At 44.5% G+C, this 21,757-nt stretch overlaps 1 protein-coding gene across 2 annotated transcripts in view; it reads left to right on the top strand.

Moving 5' to 3' along the window:
• Nucleotides 1-21,757, top strand: part of LOC137621518 (serine/arginine repetitive matrix protein 2-like) — a 143,516-nt gene that overhangs the window by 113,892 nt on the left and 7,867 nt on the right. The window contains exon 8 of one of the 2 annotated variants that reach the window (XM_068351872.1): nt 3,560-3,689. In XM_068351872.1, the coding sequence (XP_068207973.1) occupies nt 3,560-3,689 (130 nt within the window). Of the gene's footprint in view, nt 1-3,559; nt 3,691-21,757 lie in introns of those variants that run through there. The other variant, XM_068351873.1, reaches the window with a different exon arrangement.

The raw sequence follows: 21,757 nt of genomic DNA, 5'->3' as shown, positions 1-21,757 counted from the left end.
AGTTAATGTTAGTGGAGCCTAATCAAATGAATTTCTAATGAACAGCAGAGTACTCCAAAGAAATGTGTTGTCGCCTATGTTGTTTATCCTCCTCATGGATTTTGTAATGCGTAGAACAGTTGGAGATGGTGGAGAATTGGGCTGGATTGGTAATAGGGAATTAGCTGACCTAGAGTATGCCGATTGATGCTATCCTTATTAGCAGGACACCACAGGATTGGCAATGCTTGCTAACCATAATACATGAAATATCACACGAGGTTGGCTCAAGATAAATAGAAGAAAGACAGAGATGATGAGAACAAAGTATGGAAGATGAATTATCATTGGAAGGAAAAAGGATTAATTGGGTAGAATCATTGAAGTATTTAGGAACTATGGTCTCCAATTCATGATCTTTAGAATTAGAGTTTAGTGAAAGATTAAAAAAAAAATCAGACCATTGCTAGGTTGAGTAAAGTTTGGAAATCGAATTGCCTGAAATTACATTTAAAATCAGTCTATATATCAGTTTAGTGAGATCAGTGATACTTTATGGACATGAGTCGTGGTATGACAATGAAACAATCTCCAACAGATTTAGTAGATTTGAGAACAAAGCCCTCAGTAGGATATTAGGAGTTGAATGCCAGGACAGGATTAGAAATAAAACTTTAAGAAAGGTTACTCGAGTGCCATATGTGGATGAGATCATGGTGAGGGTTAGATGGAGATGGTTTGGGCATGCTTTTTGCACTCTCCAAGAGATTAGTTCACCAAACATTTAAATGTGCTTCACAAGGCACTAGAAGAGTTGGAAACCCAGGCCTGCATGGCTGAAGACTATGAAGCATGAAGTAGGAGATGATGAATGGAGAAGTATTTAATTAAAAACTCAAGGTAGAGACGACTGGCGGAAGCTAAGCAAGGTCCTTTACGTCAATAGACTTAGGAGGAGATGATGATGATTATCAATATACTCTCATCCTAGTAAAGCTTGTTTTCAGCATATGAATATTAAGGAAGATTTATTGAAACAGCCGATTTTCATATTAGAATTTATTATGGCGATACTAATCCAATAATCATATATCCTTCTGTATACAGTACACCCTTCCACCTCTCATGTAGTGGGCTAAGAAGCAAATCAAGGATTGTAGAAAAAATTCTAGTATATCCTGGCTGTGAGTGAGAAACAATATTATGGGGTATTCAAAATCCAACTGTATAATTCTTGTTTTTACACTTTTCTTAAACCTGTCCTTTAATTGTACTCTGTAGCATTTAAAGTTTTAGTCAGTATTGAAATAGCTTTTATTATAAAAATGTCCTTTATCATGCAGTATTGTTCATAAATTATGTACATTCTGATGTAATAAACCTAAATGGGCAGTAAATTGGGTATTAAAGACTATACATACATACATATACCAAGGCACTTCCCCCAATTTTGGGGGGTAGCCGATATCAACAAATGAAATAAAACAAAAAGGGGACGTCTACTCTCTATGTTCCTCCCAGCCTGACAAGGGACTCAAGCAAGTTCAGCTGGTACTGCTAGGGTGCCACAGCCCACCCTCCCCTGTTATCCACCACAGATGAAGCTTCATAATGCTGAATCCCCTACTGCTGCTACCTCCGCTGTTATCTAAGGCACCGGAGGAAGTAGCAGGGCCTACCGGAACTGCGTCACAATCTCTCTCCATTCATTCCTATTTTTAGCACGCTCTCTTGCCTCTCTCACATCTATCCTCCTATCACCCAGAGCTTTCTTCACTCCATCCATCCACCCAAACCTTGGCCTTCCTCTTGTACTTCTCCCATCATCTCTTGCATTCATCACCTTCTTTAGCAGACAGCCATTTTCCATTCTCTCAACATGGCCAAACCACCTCAACACATTCATATCCACTCTAGCTGCTAGCTCATTTCTTACACCCGTTCTCAGCCTCACCACTTTGTTCCTAACCCTATCTACTCGAGATACACCAGCCATACTTCTTAGACATTTCATCTCAAACACATTCAATTTCTGTCTCTCCATCACTTTCATTCCTCACAACTCCGATCCATACATCACAGTTGGTACAATCACTTTCTCATATAGAACTCTGTTTACATTCATGCCCAACCCTCTATTTTTTACTACTCCCTTAACTGCCCCCAACACTTTGCAACCTTCATTCACTCACTGATGTACATCTGCTTCCACTCCACCATTTGCTGCAACAACAGACCCCAAGTACTTAAACTGATCCACCTCCTCAAGTAACTCTCCATTCAACATGACATTCAACCTTGCACCACCTTCCCTTCTCGTACATCTCATAACCTTACTCTTACCTACATTAACTCAACTTCCTTCTCTCACACAGCCTTCCAAATTCTGTCACTAGTCGGTCAAGCTTCTCTACTGTGTCTGCAACCAGTACAGTATCATCCGCAAACAACAACTGATTTACCTCCCATTTATGGTCATTCTCGTCTACCAGTTTTAATCCTCGTCCAAGCACTCGAGCATTCACCTCTCTCACCACTCCATCAACATACAAGTTAAACAACTACGGCGACATCACACATCCCTGTCTCAGCCCCACTCTCACCGGAAACCAATCACTCACTTCATTTCCTATTCTAACACATGCTTTACTACCTTTGTAGAAACTTTTCACTGCTTGCAACAACCTTCCACCAACTCCATATAACCTCATCACATTCCACATTGCTTCCCTATCAACTCTATCATACGCTTTCTCCAGATCCATAAACGCAACATACACCTCCTTACCTTTTGCTAAATATTTCTCGCATATCTGCCTAACTGTAAAAATCTGATTCATACAACCCCTACCTCTTTTAAAACCACCCTGTACTTCTAAGATTGCATTCTCTGTTTTATCCTTAATCCTATTAATCATTACTCTACCATACACTTTTCCAACTACACTCAACAAACTAATACCTCTTGAATTACAACACTCATGCACATCTTCCTTACCCTTATATAGTGGTACAATACATGCACAAACCCAATCTACTGGTACCATTGACAACACAAAACACATATTAAACAATCTCACCAACCATTTACAGTTATACCCCCTTCGTTCAACATCTCAGCTCTCACACCATCCATTCCAGATGCTTTTCCTACTCTCGTTTCATCTAGTGCTCTCCTCACTTCCTCTATTGTAATATCTCTCTCATTCTCATCTCCCATTACCGGCACCTCAACACCTGCAACAGCAATTATATCTGCCTCCCTATTATCCTCTACATTCAGTAAACTTTCAAAATATTCCGCCCACCTTTTCCTTGCCTCCTCTCCTTTTAACAACCTTCCATTTCCATCTTTCACTGAAGACTATAAGAGAAATAAAATGATTGCCCTCCAAATGCAAAATTTTTGTTTTTAGTGCACTCATGTGATTTTCCTCCTGTTGCATCTCTGTGTTGAATGACCTTCCCAAATTATAGTGCAAGGCCACTTAGGCCAAATTCGATAAATCTCAATTTAGTCGAGAATCTCTTTTTACAACACCTGATTACAGATAAGCATTTGTAAATCTTAACTTTCCAGGAAGACTCGGACTCAGTACAAGGATCATTTAGAAGGGGACCTTGTTGTTGCAAGTGTACTGGATGATCTGTACACATCAATGATGGAAAAGAATCTTCTCAATATAGTATTACCTTATGAGCGACTCCAGGTAAGAAATTAGACATCTTTACATGTTTTGATAGATTATAGATAATTATTATTGAGTGATTTTATTGTATTTTTTATATTTTTGTTATATTTCATCAAAGATCAGGAATACATTTTCCCTGGGTAATGATGTTTCTAGCTTTCAGCTATGCAAATAATCAAAACGGTGATTTAGAAAAATTAATCTCATGCTTTCATGGTAAATGAAGTTATCACTCATCCATTACTCTGCAACTTGTTTAATTCCCTTCCAGTAACTTAACATACCAGTCACAATTTGAAAATAAGTGGGTTGGCATGAATGATTTGCTATTAACCCTTTTACCCCCAAAGGACGTACTGGTACGTTTCACAAAACCCATCCCTTTACCCCCATGGACGTACCGGTACGTCCTTGCAAAAAACTGCTATAAAATTTTTTTTCCATATATTTGATAATTTTTTGAGAAAATTCAGGCATTTTCCAAGAGAATGAGACCAACCTGACCTCTCTATGACAAAAATTAAGGCTGTTAGAGCAATTTAAAAAGAATATACTGCAAAATGTGCTGGGAAAAAAATAACCCCCGGGGGGTTAAGGGTTGGAAATTTCCAAATAGCCTGGGGGGTAAAAGGGTTAAAGGAAGTTTGAAAATTGAACCTGGTGGGAAGAAAGAAAAAGGAACAGGGAAAATTACAAAGAACAGAGCATTGCACATTATAGGTGAAAAAAGTGATGAAGATAATTTTAAGAATTACAGACAGTCCTTAACCAACGAACAAAATAAAGACCTAGACACCGTTAGCTTGAATTGTTCATAAATAGTTTCTTTACAAATAGCCCTTGGGTTAAAATTTGGCATAGGGTATGCATAGCCTGAGGCAGAGGCCTACTATTTTCAGAGGTCAACAAATAGTTCCCTTTCATATGAAATCAATATCAGGTTATTACAAGTGATGTTTGACTTTATTACCTTACATTACTATATATAATAATATAAAGTATTTATGAAAGAAAAAATGTACAAGTGGCTGTATGAATACAGTACGTTTGTGTAAATACTACCGTAGTGTTTACGTTTTAAATAAATCTACAGAAGGTTATTTTATATAGTAGTTTTGTTACTCAATTTTATTCTAAAAACTTACTGTACTTTTATGAATACCTTTGGTAGAGTTAAATAGAATGCAGATGGTAAGTTTAATGGATTATTTTAATTGCCGTTGTTTGGACCAAAGGAGTAGGGTGTGGGCCGTCAATTTTACTTTTTTGGTTCATCACGACCATGATCAGCTGGTCAGCTGAGGTACGACACACCCACACTCTGGTGTGGGCCGTTATTTTATTGTTTTAGTTCATCACAACCATGACCAGCTTGTCAGCTGAGGTATGACACACACGCACACACTGGTGTGGGCCATCATTTTTATTTTTTTTTTGGTTCGTCACGATCATGACCAGCTGAGGTACAACACACACACACACACACCTCTCTCTCTCTCTCTCTCTCTCTCTCTCTCTCTCCTCTCTCTCTCTCTCCTCTCTCTCTCTCTCCTCTCTCCTCTCTCTCTCTCTCTCTCCAGTAAGGCCATTTGGATATAGATGGAGAATGGAACGTTTGAACTTATTTGATCTACAAACTCGACGACTAGGAGGACAGTTAACCCTTTTACCCCCAATGGACTTACTGGTCTGTTTCACAAAACTCATCCCTTTACCCCCATGGATGTACTGGTACGTTCTTGCAAAAAACTATTTAAATTTTTTTGTATATTTTTGATAGCTTTATGAGAAACTTCAGGCATTTTCCAAAATAATGAGACCAACCTGACCTCTCTATGACGAAAATTAAGGCTGTTAGTGCAATTAAAAAAATGTATTGCAAAATGTGCTTGGAAAAGAAAACATCTGGCGGTTAAGGGGTGGAAAGTTCCAAATAGCTTGGGGAGTGTAAAAGGTTAATAGAGGCACTCAAAATATTTTAAAAGAATTACCAAAATGTAGATTACAACAATCTATTCACGCTTAGTACAAATCAGTTCAGGGTAACAGACACAAACTGGAATTGAAAAGATACACAATCACACAAATATGGCAATTTCTTTTCATACAAAATAGCAAATACATGTAATAGACTTCCAGCGGATGTAGTAGAAACAGTAACATGGTAAACAACTATAAGAACTCTTGAAGTACTTAAACTAATTGCTATACCAAAGAGCAAATGGAGTCTCCGGAGATGGAATAAAAAAGCCTTTGAGACATCCAAAATCCTTATAAAACTCTCTCCTCTCTCTCTCTCTCTCTCTCTCTCTCTCTCTCTCTCTCTCTCTCTCTCTCTCTCTCTCTCTCTCTCTCTCTCTCTCAACAGTAAGGCCATTTGGATATAGATGGAGAATGGAACGTTTTGACTTATTTGATCTACAAACTCGACGACTAGGGGGACAGTTAACCCTTTTACCCCAATGGACTTACTGGTATGTTTCACAAAACTCATCCCTTTACCCTCCCATGGATGTACTGGTACGTTCTTGCAAAAAACTATTTAAATTTTTTTTGTATATTTTTGATTAGCTTTATGAGAAACTTCAGGCATTTTCCAAATAATGAGACCAACCTGACCCTCTCTATGACGAAAATTAAGGCTGTTAGTGCAATTAAAAAAATGTATTGCAAAATGTGCTTGGAAAAGAAAACATCTGGCGGTTAAGGGGTGGAAAGTTCCAAATAGCTTGGGGTGTAAAAGGGTTAATAGAGGCACTCAAAATATTTAAAAGAATACCAAATGTAGATTACAACAATCTATTCACGCTTAGTACAAATCAGTTCAGGGGTAACAGACACTCAAACTGGAATTGAAAAGATACAACATCACACAATATGGCAATTTCTTTTCATACAAAATAGCAAATACATGTAATAGACTTCCAGCGGATGTAGTAAACAGTAACATGGTAAACAACTATAAGAACTCTTGAAGTACTTAAACTAAATTGCTATACCAAAAGAGCAAATGGAGTGTCCGGAGATGGAATAAAAAGCCTTGAGACATCCAAAATCCTTATAAAACACACTCTCTCTCTCTCTCTCTCTCTCCTCTCTCTCTCTCTCTCTCTCTCTCTCTCTCCTCTCTCTCTCTCTCTCTCTCTCTCTCTCCTCTCTCTCTCTCTCTCTCTCTCTCTCTCTCTCTCTCTCTCTCTCTCTCTCTCTCTCTCTCTCTCTCTCTCTCTCTCTCTCTCTCTCTCTCTCTCTCTCTCTCTCTCTCTCCCTCTCTCTCTCTCTCTCTCTCTCTCTCTCTCATCTCTCTCCTCTCTCTCTCTCTCTCTCTCTCTCTCTCTCTCATCTCTCTCTCTCCTCTCTCTCTCTCTCTCTCTCTCTCTCTCTCTCCTCTCCTCTCCTCTCTCTCTACTCTCTCTCTCTCTCTCTCTCTCTCTCTCTCTCTCTCTCTCTCTCTCTCTCTCTCTCTCTCTCTCTCTCTCTCTCTCTCTCTCTCTCTCTCTCTCTCTCTCTCTCTCTCTCTCTCTCTCTCTCAACAGTAAGGCCATTTGGATATAGATGGAGAATGGAACGTTTGAACTTATTTGATCTACAAACTCGACGACTAGGGGGGACAGTTAACCCTTTTACCCCCCAATGGACTTACTGGTATGTTTCACAAAACTCATCCCTTTACCCCCATGGATGTACTGGTACGTTCTTGCAAAAAAACTATTTAAATTTTTTTGTATATTTTTGATAGCTTTATGAGAAACTTCAGGCATTTTCCAAAATAATGAGACCAACCTGACCTCTCTATGACGAAAAATTAAGGCTGTGTAGTGCAATTAAAAAAATGTATTGCAAAATGTGCTTGGAAAAGAAAACATCTGGCGGTTAAGGGGTGGAAAGTCCAAATAGCTTGGGGTGTAAAAGGGTTAATAGAGGCACACTCAAAATATTTAAAAGAATACCAAATGTAGATTACAACAATCTATTCACGCTTAGTACAAATCAGTTTCAGGGGTAACAGACACAAACTGGAATTGAAAAGATACAACATCACACAATATGGCAATTTCTTTTCATACAAAAGCAAATACATGTAATAGACTTCCAGCGGATGTAGTAAACAGTAACATGGTAAACAACTATAAGAACTCTTGAAGTACTTAAACTAAATTGCTATACCAAAGAGCAAATGGAGTGTCCGGAGATGGAATAAAAAGCCTTTGAGACATCCAAAATCCTTATAAAACTCTCTCTCTCTCTCTCTCTCTCTCTCTCTCTCTCTCTCTCTCTCTCTCTCTCTCTCTCTCAACAGTAAGGCCATTTGGATATAGATGGAGAATGGAACGTTTGAACTTATTTGATCTACAAACTCGACGACTAGGGGGACAGTTAACCCTTTTACCCCCAATGGACTTACTGGTATGTTTCACAAAACTCATCCCTTTACCCCCATGGATGTACTGGTACGTTCTTGCAAAAAACTATTTAAATTTTTTTGTATATTTTTGATAGCTTTATGAGAAACTTCAGGCATTTTCCAAAATAATGAGACCAACCTGACCTCTCTATGACGAAAATTAAGGCTGTTAGTGCAATTAAAAAAATGTATTGCAAAATGTGCTTGGAAAAGAAAACATCTGGTGGTTAAGGGGTGGAAAGTTCCAAATAGCTTGGGGTGTAAAAGGGTTAATAGAGGCACTCAAAATATTTAAAAGAATACCAAATGTAGATTACAACAATCTATTCACGCTTAGTACAAATCAGTTCAGGGGTAACAGACACAAACTGGAATTGAAAAGATACAACATCACACAATATGGCAATTTCTTTTCATACAAAATAGCAAATACATGTAATAGACTTCCAGCGGATGTAGTAAACAGTAACATGGGAAACAACTATAAGAACTCTTGAAGTACTTAAACTAAATTGCTATACCAAAGAGCAAATGGAGTCTCCGGAGATGGAATAAAAAGCCTTTGAGACGTCCAAAATCCTTATAAAACTCTCTCTCTCTCTCTCTCTCTCTCTCTCTCTCTCTCTCTCTCTCTCTCTCTCTCTCTCTCTCTCTCTCTCTCTCAAATATGCATCTTACCATTAGTTTTTTGTATATTGTGTATATACCTTTTTCAATGTTTTTTTCAATAAAGGTATACAGTATACAATAAACAGAAAACTGATGAAGAAAAGATACATTTTTATGAATACAGTGAACCCTCGTTTATCGCGGTAGATAGGTTCCAGACGCGGGCGCGATAGGTGAAAATCCGCGAAGTAGTGACAGCATATTTACCTATTTATTTAACATGTATATTCGGACTTTTAAAACCTTCCCTTGTACGTAGTACTGTTAACAAACCACCCTTTAATGTACAGAACACTTAATGCATGTACTACAGCACCCTAAACTAAAACAGGCACAAATATTAAAGGCGATTTTATATCATGTGTTTCCTAAACACCTAAAAAGCACGATAAAAAATGGCAACCAATGTTTTGTTTACGTTCATCTCTGATCATAATGAAGAAACAAACTCATTTAGTGTACACATATATGTATAGGTTAGTTTTTGCATCGATTATATTGATTATACAGTACTGTATGTTGATTTTTTTATTACCAATGTTTTAGTTTACGTATTTTTCTTAGGACTTCCAAATGAAATCTTTTTCTTTATGACGCCGCCTGAAACGACGGCGTGTACGCTCAGTAAACAACCACGCTCGGAACAAACAAGGCATTTAACGCGCTTGATGATAGTGATAAATAATGATACAGTACATACAGTATTTACAGTAAAAGCATTTACAAAATATGTTACCTTACAAATATAAATTATACAGTACTTGTACGTAGCAAAGCAGGAAAACAATTTGAGAGAGAGAGAGAGAGAGAGAGAGAGAGAGAGAGAGAGAGAGAGAGAGAGAGAGAGAGAGAGAGAGAGAGAGAGAGAGAGAGATTGTTTTACGTACGAATGTAAATTTTAAACAAAAAAAATATGATAGGTTACAACATGTAGACTTTTAAAACCTTCCCTTTAACTTAATGCATACAGTACGTACATTACTAAACTATAAAACAGGTTAAAGTAAAAAATAAAGATTATTACTGTACTCACCACGAAAGAAGTTCGAGAAAAACTTGAATGACGATGGCGATGAATTTGCTGCACAGTAGAAATGATGATGATGAAGCTGATGATGTGTTCTACTGTGCAGTCAATGATAGTATTTTACGTCTCTTCAGACGGAGGTGTCTTTTCCTGGGACACCTCTTCAACTTCTTCAATTTCTTCCGAAGGCGTACTAGCAGGAGGAACTGGCTCTTTTTTGCGAGGCTGGAAGAACATTGTGATCGGAAGTTGTTGCCGCTGCTTCTTTTTTCGATCCAAGAGCATCCTGTAGGGAGTCATGATGTCATCGACCTTATTTGAGAATTGCATCGAGCGAACCATATCCTCGTCCCACTCTTGTAACATTTCTTTCGCCTCCTTCATATGGTTGCAGAACTTGGCAAGCCGTTCTAATGTTAAGCCCGTTTCTTCGACATTTTCTTGGGTCTCTTCCTGGGTACCCTCACTCTCTTCCTCACTTGCCGATTTCGTCAGGTCTTCGAGGTCTGCGTCAGTTAGGGGCTGGGAATGGCAGTCCAACAACTCGTCGACGTCTTCAGTCGTCATGTTGCCAAACCCGTCACCTCCAATTATGGCAGCCAACTGCACAGATTTCCGTATTGCAGAGTGTTGGATTTCCGACGGAGTAAATCCCTTGTCGTCGTAAACAATATCGGGCCACAGCTTCTTCCAGCTCGCATTCACGGTTGCAGGTTTCATCTCTTGAAGTGCCTTTTGAATATTCTGCAGGCACGTGGCTATGGTGTACTGCCGCCAGTACGCCTTCAAGTTGAAATCTTCATCCTCGTCATCTTGGGCAGCATCCACACACGCAACGAGGTCCGCCAAGGTATTCTTCGTGTAGAGGGCCTTGAACGCCCTGATGACCCCCTGGTCCATCGGTTGAATTAATGACGTGGTGTTGGGTGGCAGGAACTCAACCTGAACGCCCTCACGCGACAGGTCAGTTGCGTGTCCACCAGCGTTATCCATAAGGAGAAGGATCTTGAATGGCAAGCCCTTCTCTAAGAGATATTCATGGACTTGCGGGATGAAACACTGGTGGAACCAGTTGGAGGTCAGCATCTTCGTAATCCATGCTTTTTGATTATGCATCCAGTACACGGGAAGGAGATTCTTATTTTTATTTTTCAAAGCGCGAGGATTTTTCGACTTATAAATAAGCCCCGGCTTTAACAAAAATCCAGCAGCATTGCCACACATCACGAGGGTAACGCGATCCTTGAATGCCTTAAAGCCAGAGGCTTTGGCTTCCTCTTTGAACAGGAAAGTTCGCGACGGCATTCTCTTCCAAAACAAGCCGGTTTCATCCATATTAAAGACTTGTTCCGGCTTGTATCCACCTTCAGCGATAATGTTCTTGAAAGTCTGGTTCACGTAAGTTTCAGCAGCGGCAGTGTCAGCGGAAGCAGACTCCCCATGCAGGGAAACGCTTTTCAGGGCGAAGCGTTTCTGAAACTTCGCGAACCATCCTTTGCTTGCGGAAAAACGTTTCTGAGGCTGGGAATCAGTGGATGTCCCGGGTTGAGGATCATCTGCATCATCATCATCTTCAGCATGGTTGCCGTCGTCGTCTTTAGGTTCCTTTGCAGCAAAATTCTCATATAAGCTCAAAGCCTTTGTTTGGATGGTGTTCGTATCCAACGCTATGTTCTTCTTCCGGCAGTCGGCAATCCACACAGCTAAAGCACCTTCCATGCGTACGATCGTTTTATTACGCGTTGTAACGACTCGCTTCGCTGATCTGCTAAAGGTGATTGCAGCAGTCTTTCTAATGTTCGCCTCGTCCTTCTTGATGTAGCGAACGGTGGATTCGTTGATGCCAAAATGGCGGCCGGCGGCCGCGTAACTTCTACCATCTTTTAACATGTCGAGAAGCGTAACCTTCTCAGCTATCGTCATCATCCTTCGGTGGCGTTTAGGCTCACTACCAGCCTTACTAGAAGCAGAACGCTTGGGAGGCATTGTAACAGAAAGTTCAACAAAAATTTCAACTTAAAACAGTCGCACACAGCACAGATTAAACTTCACAAACTTAAGAACGTCTACTCAGCAATACGCGGAAAGAGAAAGTGAACGATCCAGCCCCGCGAGAACTTTGATGCTGCGGGTAGAAGATGCGGGCAAAACACCAATCACAGGCTAGATAACAAAACTTGAGTTTTGATTCGTCATCTATCAGCGCTTGAACCAATCACAACCCGTCTTACAGTACTATGGTGCGTTGGTTACTCATAGAAGATGCCCCGCGCATACTGAACGTACGTAGATTAAGTACAATACCGTAATAATAATAAATAATGATAATAATACTGTACAGTAATAATAATAATAATAATGATTAATAATAATAACAATAATAATTTTATTAACAACAACAACAATAATAATAATAATAACAATAATAATAAAAATTTACGTACGCTATTTTACGCCTCTCTCTCTCTCTCTCTCTCTCTCTCTCTCTCTCTCTCTCTCTCTCTCTCTCTCTCTCTCTCTCTCTCGTACGCTTACAGTATTCGAAATGTGATTTTTGCAACAAAGAATATTATTGGATGCAGTACTGTACTACGTACGTATACATACAAAAGATTCATGGAAAAGAAGCACATCTATTACAGTACACACCATTCTAATATGGTATGACTGCATCTGATTTGCGTTTCATGTTCGATTTAATTTTACTACGTACTGAATTATCGTATGATCACATTCTCTTTTCGTGTTTTATTTCTTTCTGTGCTGAATTATATATCATATGTAATGCAATGAACAATCAGTAAGAGCAGATATTACTAATTACAGTATTAATGGAATTACAGGTAACAAAATATCGTATTTGGTTGTCTTCAGATTTCGCGGTATTTTCGAATTTTCCGGAAAATCCGCGATATGTATATATATATGGGTTATGGGAAAACCCCGCGAAGTGGTGAATCCGCGATTGTCGAACCGCGAAGTAGCGAGGGTTCACTGTAGACCTTACCTGGCAGTTTTATATATATATATATATATATATATATATATATATATATATATATATATATATATATATATATATATATATATATATATATATATATATATGTATATATATATATATGTATATATATATATATATATATATATATGTATATGTATATGTATATGTATATATTCACTGACTTTCGGCAGAATTTTTCAAAAATCGCGGCAACCGCCTTGTGGTGGTTGTGCGGTTAGGTGGTTAACAACCCTTACATGGTGGTACTTGGAATCATTCCCGTTTTCTGTTCTTCAGATCATCTCTGCCGGCCGGATCGACAACACGTTGGTCCGTCATTAGAGTTTTTTCTTTCGCTTTCCCTGTGTCGCTGTACCAGTCTGCTATTTGGTGAAGTACTTTGATTTGGAGATTTGGCAATCGGGTTTTGTTTTTTCGGTGTTTTTTTTTTTGCTTTTGATCATTATGAGTGATAAACTTCATTTTCGTGTGTGGGCGAATGAGGAATGCAAGGTGAGGTTGCCGAAAATGTCGGTAGACCCTCACACCGTGTGTTTGGGGTGTAGGGGTTTTGAATGTGCATTTAATTACAGGTGCGAAGAATGTAAGGTTTTGGATGAAAAGGATTGGTTGGCTATGAAGCGCTATGTGCGTAAACTAGAGCTCGATAGAGTTAGGAGAGCTTCTAGGTCTAAATCTAAGTCTGTTAGCGAACTTAGTGTTGATTTATCCTTTGAACCTGTAATTATTTCCTCTTTGGAAGTTGATCCTTCCCCTGAGGTAGTAACTCCTGCCCCTTCTACAGGATCCGTATCTGCGGATGACCGTCGGTATGCCAGGATGGCTGCCGAGTTGAAGGCCATTAAAGAGCAACTTGCGGCCTTTAAAGGTAAGCCCAGTGAAAGTGATATTAGTACTTGTGAAATTGCAGTGGAGGTGGCGACTGACCGAACCTGTCATTACCCTAGGTCTAGACCTCTACCAAGCTCCCAGAACCAAGGGAGAAGGTACGTTGACAACCGAAGGGGTGAGAGGTACGTATCCTCGGTCAGCCGTCGCCTCAGGCAGTCCTGGTGCCAATTCCCAGGCTGCTCTTAACCTCCATGGAAAAGGCGTGTCGGGCGTGATGGTTTCTTCTCTGAATCCCTCTCCCAGACGCAAATGGAAGTTTGAGGCGTCAAGACCTACGAAGAGGAGGTGGAACCGTGAGGAACAGTCTCGTTCTCACTCTCCCGGTTCTAGTAGTTATACCTTGTCCTTCAGAGGACGATTTAGACTCCGTGCCTTTGAAGAGGACAAAATCTAGTTCCGCAAGTCGAGATAGAGCAGCCGAAGATCCTTCTCCTTCCACGAGCGTTATTCGTGAGCCCTCTACTTCGGGACTGCAAGACCCAGCAGAAGTCGCTAAGTCTTTCATGTCAGTCATGCAGGAACAACTTTTTTCGTTGGTTCAAGCGTTTAGCCGCCCTCACGCCCAGTCCGACAGACGTAAAGACGACTCTTTGCCCATCAAGAAGTCGGCTTCTAAGAGAGAACGGAGTTCCTCTCCTAAGGAACCCTTGCGCGCTTCTTCGAAGACACGACACCGCTCTGCTTCCTCTTCTGCTCGGCGCCAGGACGATACCGCCTCTCTCTCTCTCGATGCCAGGACGATACCGCCTCTCTCTCTCTCTCTCTCGATGCCAGGACGATACCGCCTCTCTCTCTCTCTCTCTCGATGCCAGGACGATACCGCCTCTCTCTCTCTCTCGATGCCAGGACGATACCGCCTCTCTCTCTCTCTCGATGCCAGCATGCTTCCTCAGGACGAAGCCAGCATGCTTCCTCAGGACGAAACTTCCTCTCGTCGCCAGGACGATACCGCTTCTCGTTCTTGACGCCAGGACAATACCGCCTCTCGTTCTCAACGCCAGGACGACTCTGCCTCTCGGTCTCGGGGCCAGGACGATACCAGCCTGCTTCCTCAGGACGGCACTGCTTCTTGTTGCCAGGACGATAGCAGCTCTCGGCGTAAGGACACCTCCTCTTCTCACCGTCAGGACGCTTCCTCATACCGCACCAAGGACTCTTCTAGCTCTCGGGGCCAGGACGACACCTACACTTGGCGCCAGGACGCAAGCGGTTCTCGGGGTCAGGCTGCTTGCAGCCCTCTACTTCAGGATGAATCCAACGATATGCCTTTGTCTGATTCTAGGGAGCCTTCTTCTCGAACGAAGGATGTTCTAGAGGTGGATCAGGATCTCGAGGATGTCTCTGATGACGAAGACAAACCTGCTGACTCTGCTAGCGACTACAAGGTTCTCTCTCGGTCCCTCCTTGAACTTTATGGGGAGGAGTTCTAGCTTGCTGCTCCGCGATCTCCTCAATCTCAATTAGCAGGAAGAAGGCCAAGAAACAGTCGGCCTTCATCAAGATGAAACTTTCCATTTCTGTAAAGAAGGCGCTTGCGAAAATTGATGATTGGATGAAAGAACGGAGGCAAGTGGATAAGACTTCCTTCTCGTTTCCACCAGCTCGTCTTGCTTCGAAGGCTGGCATTTGGTATGAGACTGGGAAACCTCTGAGCCTGGTAGTTCCTGCCTCCTCCCAAGGTGACTTCTCTGGCATCGTAGACTCGGCTAGAAGGCATGCTCTCAACTCGGCCAAGGTTATGTGGTCGATGTCGGAGCTCGATCACCTCATCAAAGGCATATTTAGAGCCTTTGAGGTTTTTAGCTTTTTGGACTGGTCTCTAGGGACTCTGGCCAGAAAGACTGAGCAGATGGAAGGAACTCAAGACCTAACCAGTATTATGTCCTGTATGGATAAGGCCCTTAGGGATGGAGCTAATGAGTTGGCTTCGCTGTTTTCAGCAGGAATTTTGAGGAAGAGGGCCCTGCTTTGCTCTTTTGCTTCGAGATCGGTAACCGTTGCACAGAAGTCTGAGCTACTTTACGCCCCCCTGTCGCAACATCTTTTTCCTGAGGCCCTTGTGAGAGACATTACGCTTTCTCTGGCCCAAAAGGCCACCCAAGACCTTTTATCACGTTCAGCTCGTAAGCCCTTGACAGCCGCTCCTTTGACTTCGAAGCGGGAGGAAAAGAAATTCCAGCAGCCCTTTCGAGGCAGGACTACTTCAAGACCTGACTTTAGAGGAAGAAGGCAAGAGTCAGGAGCAAGATCGAACAGAGGTTCGTTCAGAGCTCGCTCCAATAAGTGAAGTACAAGTCCTCCAGACAACAATAGGCGCAAGACTGTCACGTTTTTGGCAGTCTTGGAAGAGAAGAGGGGCGGACACCTGGTCCCTCTCAGTCATCAAGGAAGGATACAAGATCCCCTTTCTGAAGAAGCCTCCTCTCTCAGATACTCTGATAGCCTTAGTAGCGCAGTACACAGATCCAGGAAAATGGAAGGCTCTCCTGGATCTAGTCGACCAAATGCTGGACAAGGGAGCGATAGAACCGGTTCGGGATCTATCCTCCCCAGGCTTTTACAATCGCCTGTTTCTAGTGCCCAAGAACTTGGGTGGATGGAGACCCGTCCTGGATGTCAGCTCTCTGAACGTCTTCGTGGAGAAGACGAAGTTTTCCATGGAGACGACCCAGTCTGTGCTGGCATCAGTACGTCCAGGGGACTGGATGGTGTCTCTCGATTTGCAGGATGCGTATTTTCACGTCCCCAACCATCCGGCTTCAAGGAAGTTCCTGAAATTTGTAATCCAGGGCAAGTGCTTCCAGTTCAGGGCGCTTTGCTTCGGTCTCGGCACGGCTCCTCAAGTCTTCACCAGGATAATGGCGAATGTGGCAGGCTGGCTGCATCAAGAGAGGATAAGGGTATCTTTTTATCTGGACGATTGGCTGATACGTTCACGATCGAAGGAGGAGTGTCTGGAGGATCTACGAAAGACTTTTATGATGGCTCAAGATCTAGGCCTGGTCATCAACAGGGAGAAGCCTCAGACCAAGCCGAATCAGACTATTCTCTATTTGGGGATAGTTCTGAATTCAGTTCTTTTTTGGGCTTCTCCCTCTCAGGAAAGACAGACCAAGTGTCTCAAGAAGGTCTGAAGTTTCCTGGACAAGAAGAGGTGCTCAGCGAAGGAGTGGATGAGTTTGCTGGGGGACACACTCCGCACTCGAGCAGTTTGTCTCACTGGGGAGACTCCATCTAAGGCCTCTACAGCACTTTCTTTCAAAGGTGTGGAACAGAAAGATACTGGAAGACTCCTTTTCCTTCCCTATTCCAGCAGAGGTCAAGGATCATCTGAAGTGGTGGCTGGATCCAGCCTTATTGGGGGAAGGGATCTCCTTGTACAAGAAGAACCCAGACCTAGTGTTGTTTTCAGACGCGTCAGAGTCAGGTTGGGGAGCAACACTAGGAAGCAAGGAGGTCTCAGGCTCTTGGGAAGAAAGTCAGTTGGGATGGCACATCAACAACAAGGAGCTGATGGCCATTCTTCTAGGGCTAAAGGCCTTCAAAGACTCGGTGTCAGGGAAGATTGTGGAGGTCAACTCGGACAACACCACAGCTCTAGCATACATCAGGAAGCAAGGGGGGACTCACTCTCTGTCTCTGTTCGAAACAGCAAGGGAGCTCCTTCTTTGGGCGAAGGAGAACAAGGTAGATCTGCTGACGAGATTTGTACAGGGACAGAGAAATGTGAGGGCAGACATGCTCAGCAGGAAAGGGCTGGTTCTTCCCACTGAATGGACCCTCAATCAACAGTTCTGTCAAGTCTCTCTGGAGGCTGTGGGGGAGACCCTTAATAGACCTTTTTGTCTCCAACCTGAACAAGAGGATCCCCAACTATTGCTCCCTAGTTCCAGACAAGGAGGCAATAGCGGTGGACGCCTTTTTGATGGATTGGACGGGGATGGACTCTTATGCCTTTCTCCGTTCAAGATCATCAATCTGGTCGTCAGGAAATTCGCCCTCCTCGATTCGGGACGAATGATCATGGTAGCTCCATTCTGGCCAACAAGAGAATGGTTTATGGAAGTGGTAGACATGTTGATGGACTTCCCAAGAAGCCTTCCTGCAAGTCCAAAACTGCTCAGACAACCCCACTTCGAGAGGTATCATCAAAACCCCCTCGCTCTCAAACTGACTGCCTTCAGACTATCGAGAAGCTTGTCAGAGCGAGAGGATTTTCGGCACAAGCTGCGAAAGCTATCGCCAGAGCGAGGAGGGTCTCTTCACAGAGAGTCTACCAATCCAAGTGGGAGACTTTAAGAGCTTGGTGTAGGAAGCACAAGGTTTCCTCATCCACTACCTCTGTGAGCCAGATTGCTGATTTTTTATTAAACCTCAGGCAGGACGCTAAGCTGGCAGTGTCCACAATTAAAGGGTACAGAAGTATGCTCTCTACAGTCTGTCGACATAGAGGCTTAGACTTGTCTCAAGATAAGGACTTGCAAGACCTCGTGAAGTCTTTTGAGACAACCAAACAGGTTCAGTTAAAGCCTCCTTCTTGGAACCTTGATGTGGTTCTTAAATTTCTTTGCACCTAGAGATTTGAACCCATCTCTCAGGCTTCTCTTAGAGAGGTTACGAAGAAAGCCCTCTTCCTTATGGCCCTAGCCACAGCTAAAAGGGTCAGTGAGGTACACACGATTGAAAAACAGATAGGATTCAATCAGAATGGAGCGGTTTGTGCCTTAAGAATGGATTTCCTCGCCAAGAACGAGAACCCTTCAAAGCCCTGGCCAAGGACTTTTGAGGTTCCTAACCTTACTTGCGAAGTGGGTCAAGAGCAAGAGAGGCTCTTCTAGCTCCTTGTGGTGCTCGGTGAAAGATCCGCATAAGCCCCTTTCAAAGAATGCTTTGTCTGTTTTCCTGAGGGAAGTTATAAGAGAAGCACATCTCTTGTGTGAGGAAGAGCAATTTGGCCTTTTAAAAGTGCAGGCTCACGAAGTGAGAGCCATTGCGACTTCGCTTGCTTATCGCAAGAACATGTCTGTAAGGCAAATTATGGATGCAATGTTCTGGAGAAGTAACTCTGTGTTCGCCTCTCATTACCTCAGAGAGGTGAGAGTGGATAATGAGAAATGCTATACCTTGGGCCCATATGTAGCTACGGCTTCTGTATTAGGCAAAGGAGTTACTACCTCCCCTCAACCTTAGTTTGTTCCAACACGGAGTACTTACCTCGAACTACTTTCTTAGGAGTATCTGGGATCTCCTCCCAACCGACCAGAATTTTGTGTAGTTTACCCTACTCCCGTTTTCTATGCAGGGTAACATCTGGCAGAGTGATACGCGCCCAGAGATGACCCGGGGTCAGAGAGCATGCTTGCTCAGGTCTCGATCTCTAGTAAGTTTCTGGTCGCGTCGCGGATAACATCCCGACGCTCTCTCTTAACCCAGTGCGACCCTTTGTGTCCCCGACCCCTTTGTGTCTCACGTGGTCCCTTTGTGCTCTTCCCTATCCTTTTCCCTCTGTGTTCCCGTGTCTTGCGGTGTCTTACTAGTGCGTTATGGAGCATCCCCGTCGTTGCCCTGGCCGTATGGCTGGCAAATCGTGTGGCGCTTTCCTCTTTAAGCCTGAAGTTGACCCGCACTCCTTGTGTTCTTCGTGTAGGGGCAGTGTGTGTTCCCCTACAGCCACGTGTCCGGAGTGCGAGTCCTGGAACGAGGTGCAGTGGGTGCGCTACGGCACCAAGAAGAAGAAGGCCTCTAGGCGTTCACCTAGGAAGCCCAGCGTCTCTTCGCCTCTCGCTTCGCCCGGCGTCTCGTCGGACAGAGTCTCTCTGCCGTCTTCCCCTACCCAGTGTAGGGGTCGAGGTAAGTCTGTTGTGGGGAAGCGGCCTGTGGTCCTTCCCCAGGAGTCTGATTTACCTGACAGTGGAATTGTGTCTTCGATCCAGGCAAGTGGGGCGCCTGAGGGAGGGGCGGGTGTGTGTTCGGGGGACGGAGCCCTGGTAAAAGCAGGTCCCGTCTCGTCGGACGATCCTATGTGGGGTAAAACTACTGCAGTCTCTTCTCCCGCCTCTTGGGCAGGTTTTTCAGGTGTGTTAACAGCTGAGGGTGCCACCGAGAAGGAGGACTTGCCGCCGTCAGACACCCTCACGTGGGCGCCTCCGAAGACGGCCTTCAAATCTCCCCTCAGGATGGAAGAGGAGTTTGAGACCTGGTTCCCCAGCGAGGAGCTCCCCCGCTCCCCTCCAGCGCCTTCAGCTACGTTCCCGGCCGTCTTCCTGGAGCCTTCGTCGCCAACTGAACACCATGTGGACCCACCAGCAACGAGGCGCGACTCAGGCCCTTCAGCGAGGTCCTACAGGTCTTCGGGCTCCTCAGTCGAGGCCTACTCCTACTTTCCCCGTTCAAGATCCCGCCACGTGAGTAGGCGCTCTAGATCCCCCAGGAGGAAGTATAGGAGAAGCGGAATGGGTGCTGGTCGCCATCCCCCGTAGCCAACTCCTGGGGGCTTCAGCAGTCCCGAGCACCTCGGGATGGCTCCCTAGGTCCCGCTCACCAGTAGGATTTGTCTCCAGCAGCAGGTATGACCGACAGAGGGACTCGTCTCATCAGGCACCAAGGGACAGGCATAAGTCCGCGAAGGTTCCGACTCCATCCGCCTAGTGGAGAGATTCACCCCTCCGGTCTGGCAGCCGCGTCCCGGCCTCAAAATCTACGACGCATCGTCCGGAACGAGACTCCTATCCTCGACGGGCAAGCCCGCAGACCCCTGGTCCGCCGGAAGAAGGGATAAATCCAGGACGGAGGCCTCCGTTCCAGCGGCGATGCCCGTCCTACTCCCTGAAGCGAGGAGACTGGACCACTCCAGGAAGATGCCTCCTCCACGTACAACTCCCCCCGTCGGAGGTCCTCCGTCACGAGAACTGGAGCGCCCAACGGAGAATGTAGAGGACGGGACAGAAGATTCGCCAGCGAAAGTTTCAGCTTACAGGAGGGTGATAGGCCTCATTAGGCGTCACCATAGGCTGGACGAACCTGAGCCCTCTACTGACGAAGTCTGGCTCTCGAACCTCAGCAGGCTGGTGGATGCGCCTGTACAACAGAGGCCCTCGCTAGCCCTCCCCTTTGGCTAAGGATGTGAAGCTGGTTATTGCGCACGTTGACAAGATCATGGCCAACCACGCGGAATCTCCCAAGAGCCAGAGCGCCTCTAGACTTCTCCAGGGCCTGAAGACACAGAGCCAGTTTTACCTCCCAAAAGGACACCACGCGGGGCCCTGTTCGGTGGAGCCAGCAGTCGCCATCCTGGGACAAGGAGCAGTAGAGGAGAGGGCTTCCACTGCCCTGGTTTGTTTCTCCCCTGCAGAGACTTCCATGATGGAGGAGCTGGCCAAGGACTTGGTTCACGTGTCATCGTGGCTGGATTGGTGGGCCTCCACGCTGGTGGGGTTCCAGTCCTTGCACGACCTCGCAATCCCGGAGAATCAGGCCTTGCTGAAGGAGCTGGTTATCTCGGGAGGTAAGGCCTTGTAGTTCCTATCCTATCAATCCATAGCGCAGGCCGCCAACTGGATACTGAGGAAAAGGGACACTGTGCTCAGCAAACTAGTAAGGAGGCTCCCTGACAAGAGAAGCGAGGTCCCTGAGGAGCCTTCCACTGTGGGATGACTCAGTGTTCCCCCTCAAGGCGGTGGAAGAGACGGTGGAGAGGGTTAGGAAGCTAAAGGATGCGGGAGAACCCAGACCCCCTCCAGCGAGAAGACCTGCCCATAGAAGGACACCCTCCGACGTCCCTCTCCCCCCTCGCGCCTCACCTAACCAGCCCAGGAGAGACGCCCCTACCACATCCTGGCAGCAACCTTCGCAGCGCTCCCGTAGAGGAATGCCGGCTGCGCAGTCAGCCTTCAGGCCTTCCTATTCGGCCGTCAGAAGGGGTCGGTCGGGCCGCGCCTCTCGAAGGAGATAGGGAGAGAGGCCCCCTACTCCTGCCGAAGCCTCAGGTGGGGGGATGCCTCAAACATTCTTGGTAAGCATGGCGAGACCACGGATCGGACCCGTGGACCGTGACAGTCCTGAAAGAAGGGTAC

The sequence above is a fragment of the Palaemon carinicauda genome, chromosome 28, assembly GCF_036898095.1.
Source record: "Palaemon carinicauda isolate YSFRI2023 chromosome 28, ASM3689809v2, whole genome shotgun sequence".
NCBI lineage: Eukaryota > Metazoa > Arthropoda > Malacostraca > Decapoda > Palaemonidae > Palaemon > Palaemon carinicauda.
Note: the sequence above shows the minus strand (reverse complement) of the source record. Positions and strands in the feature narration are given on the sequence as shown.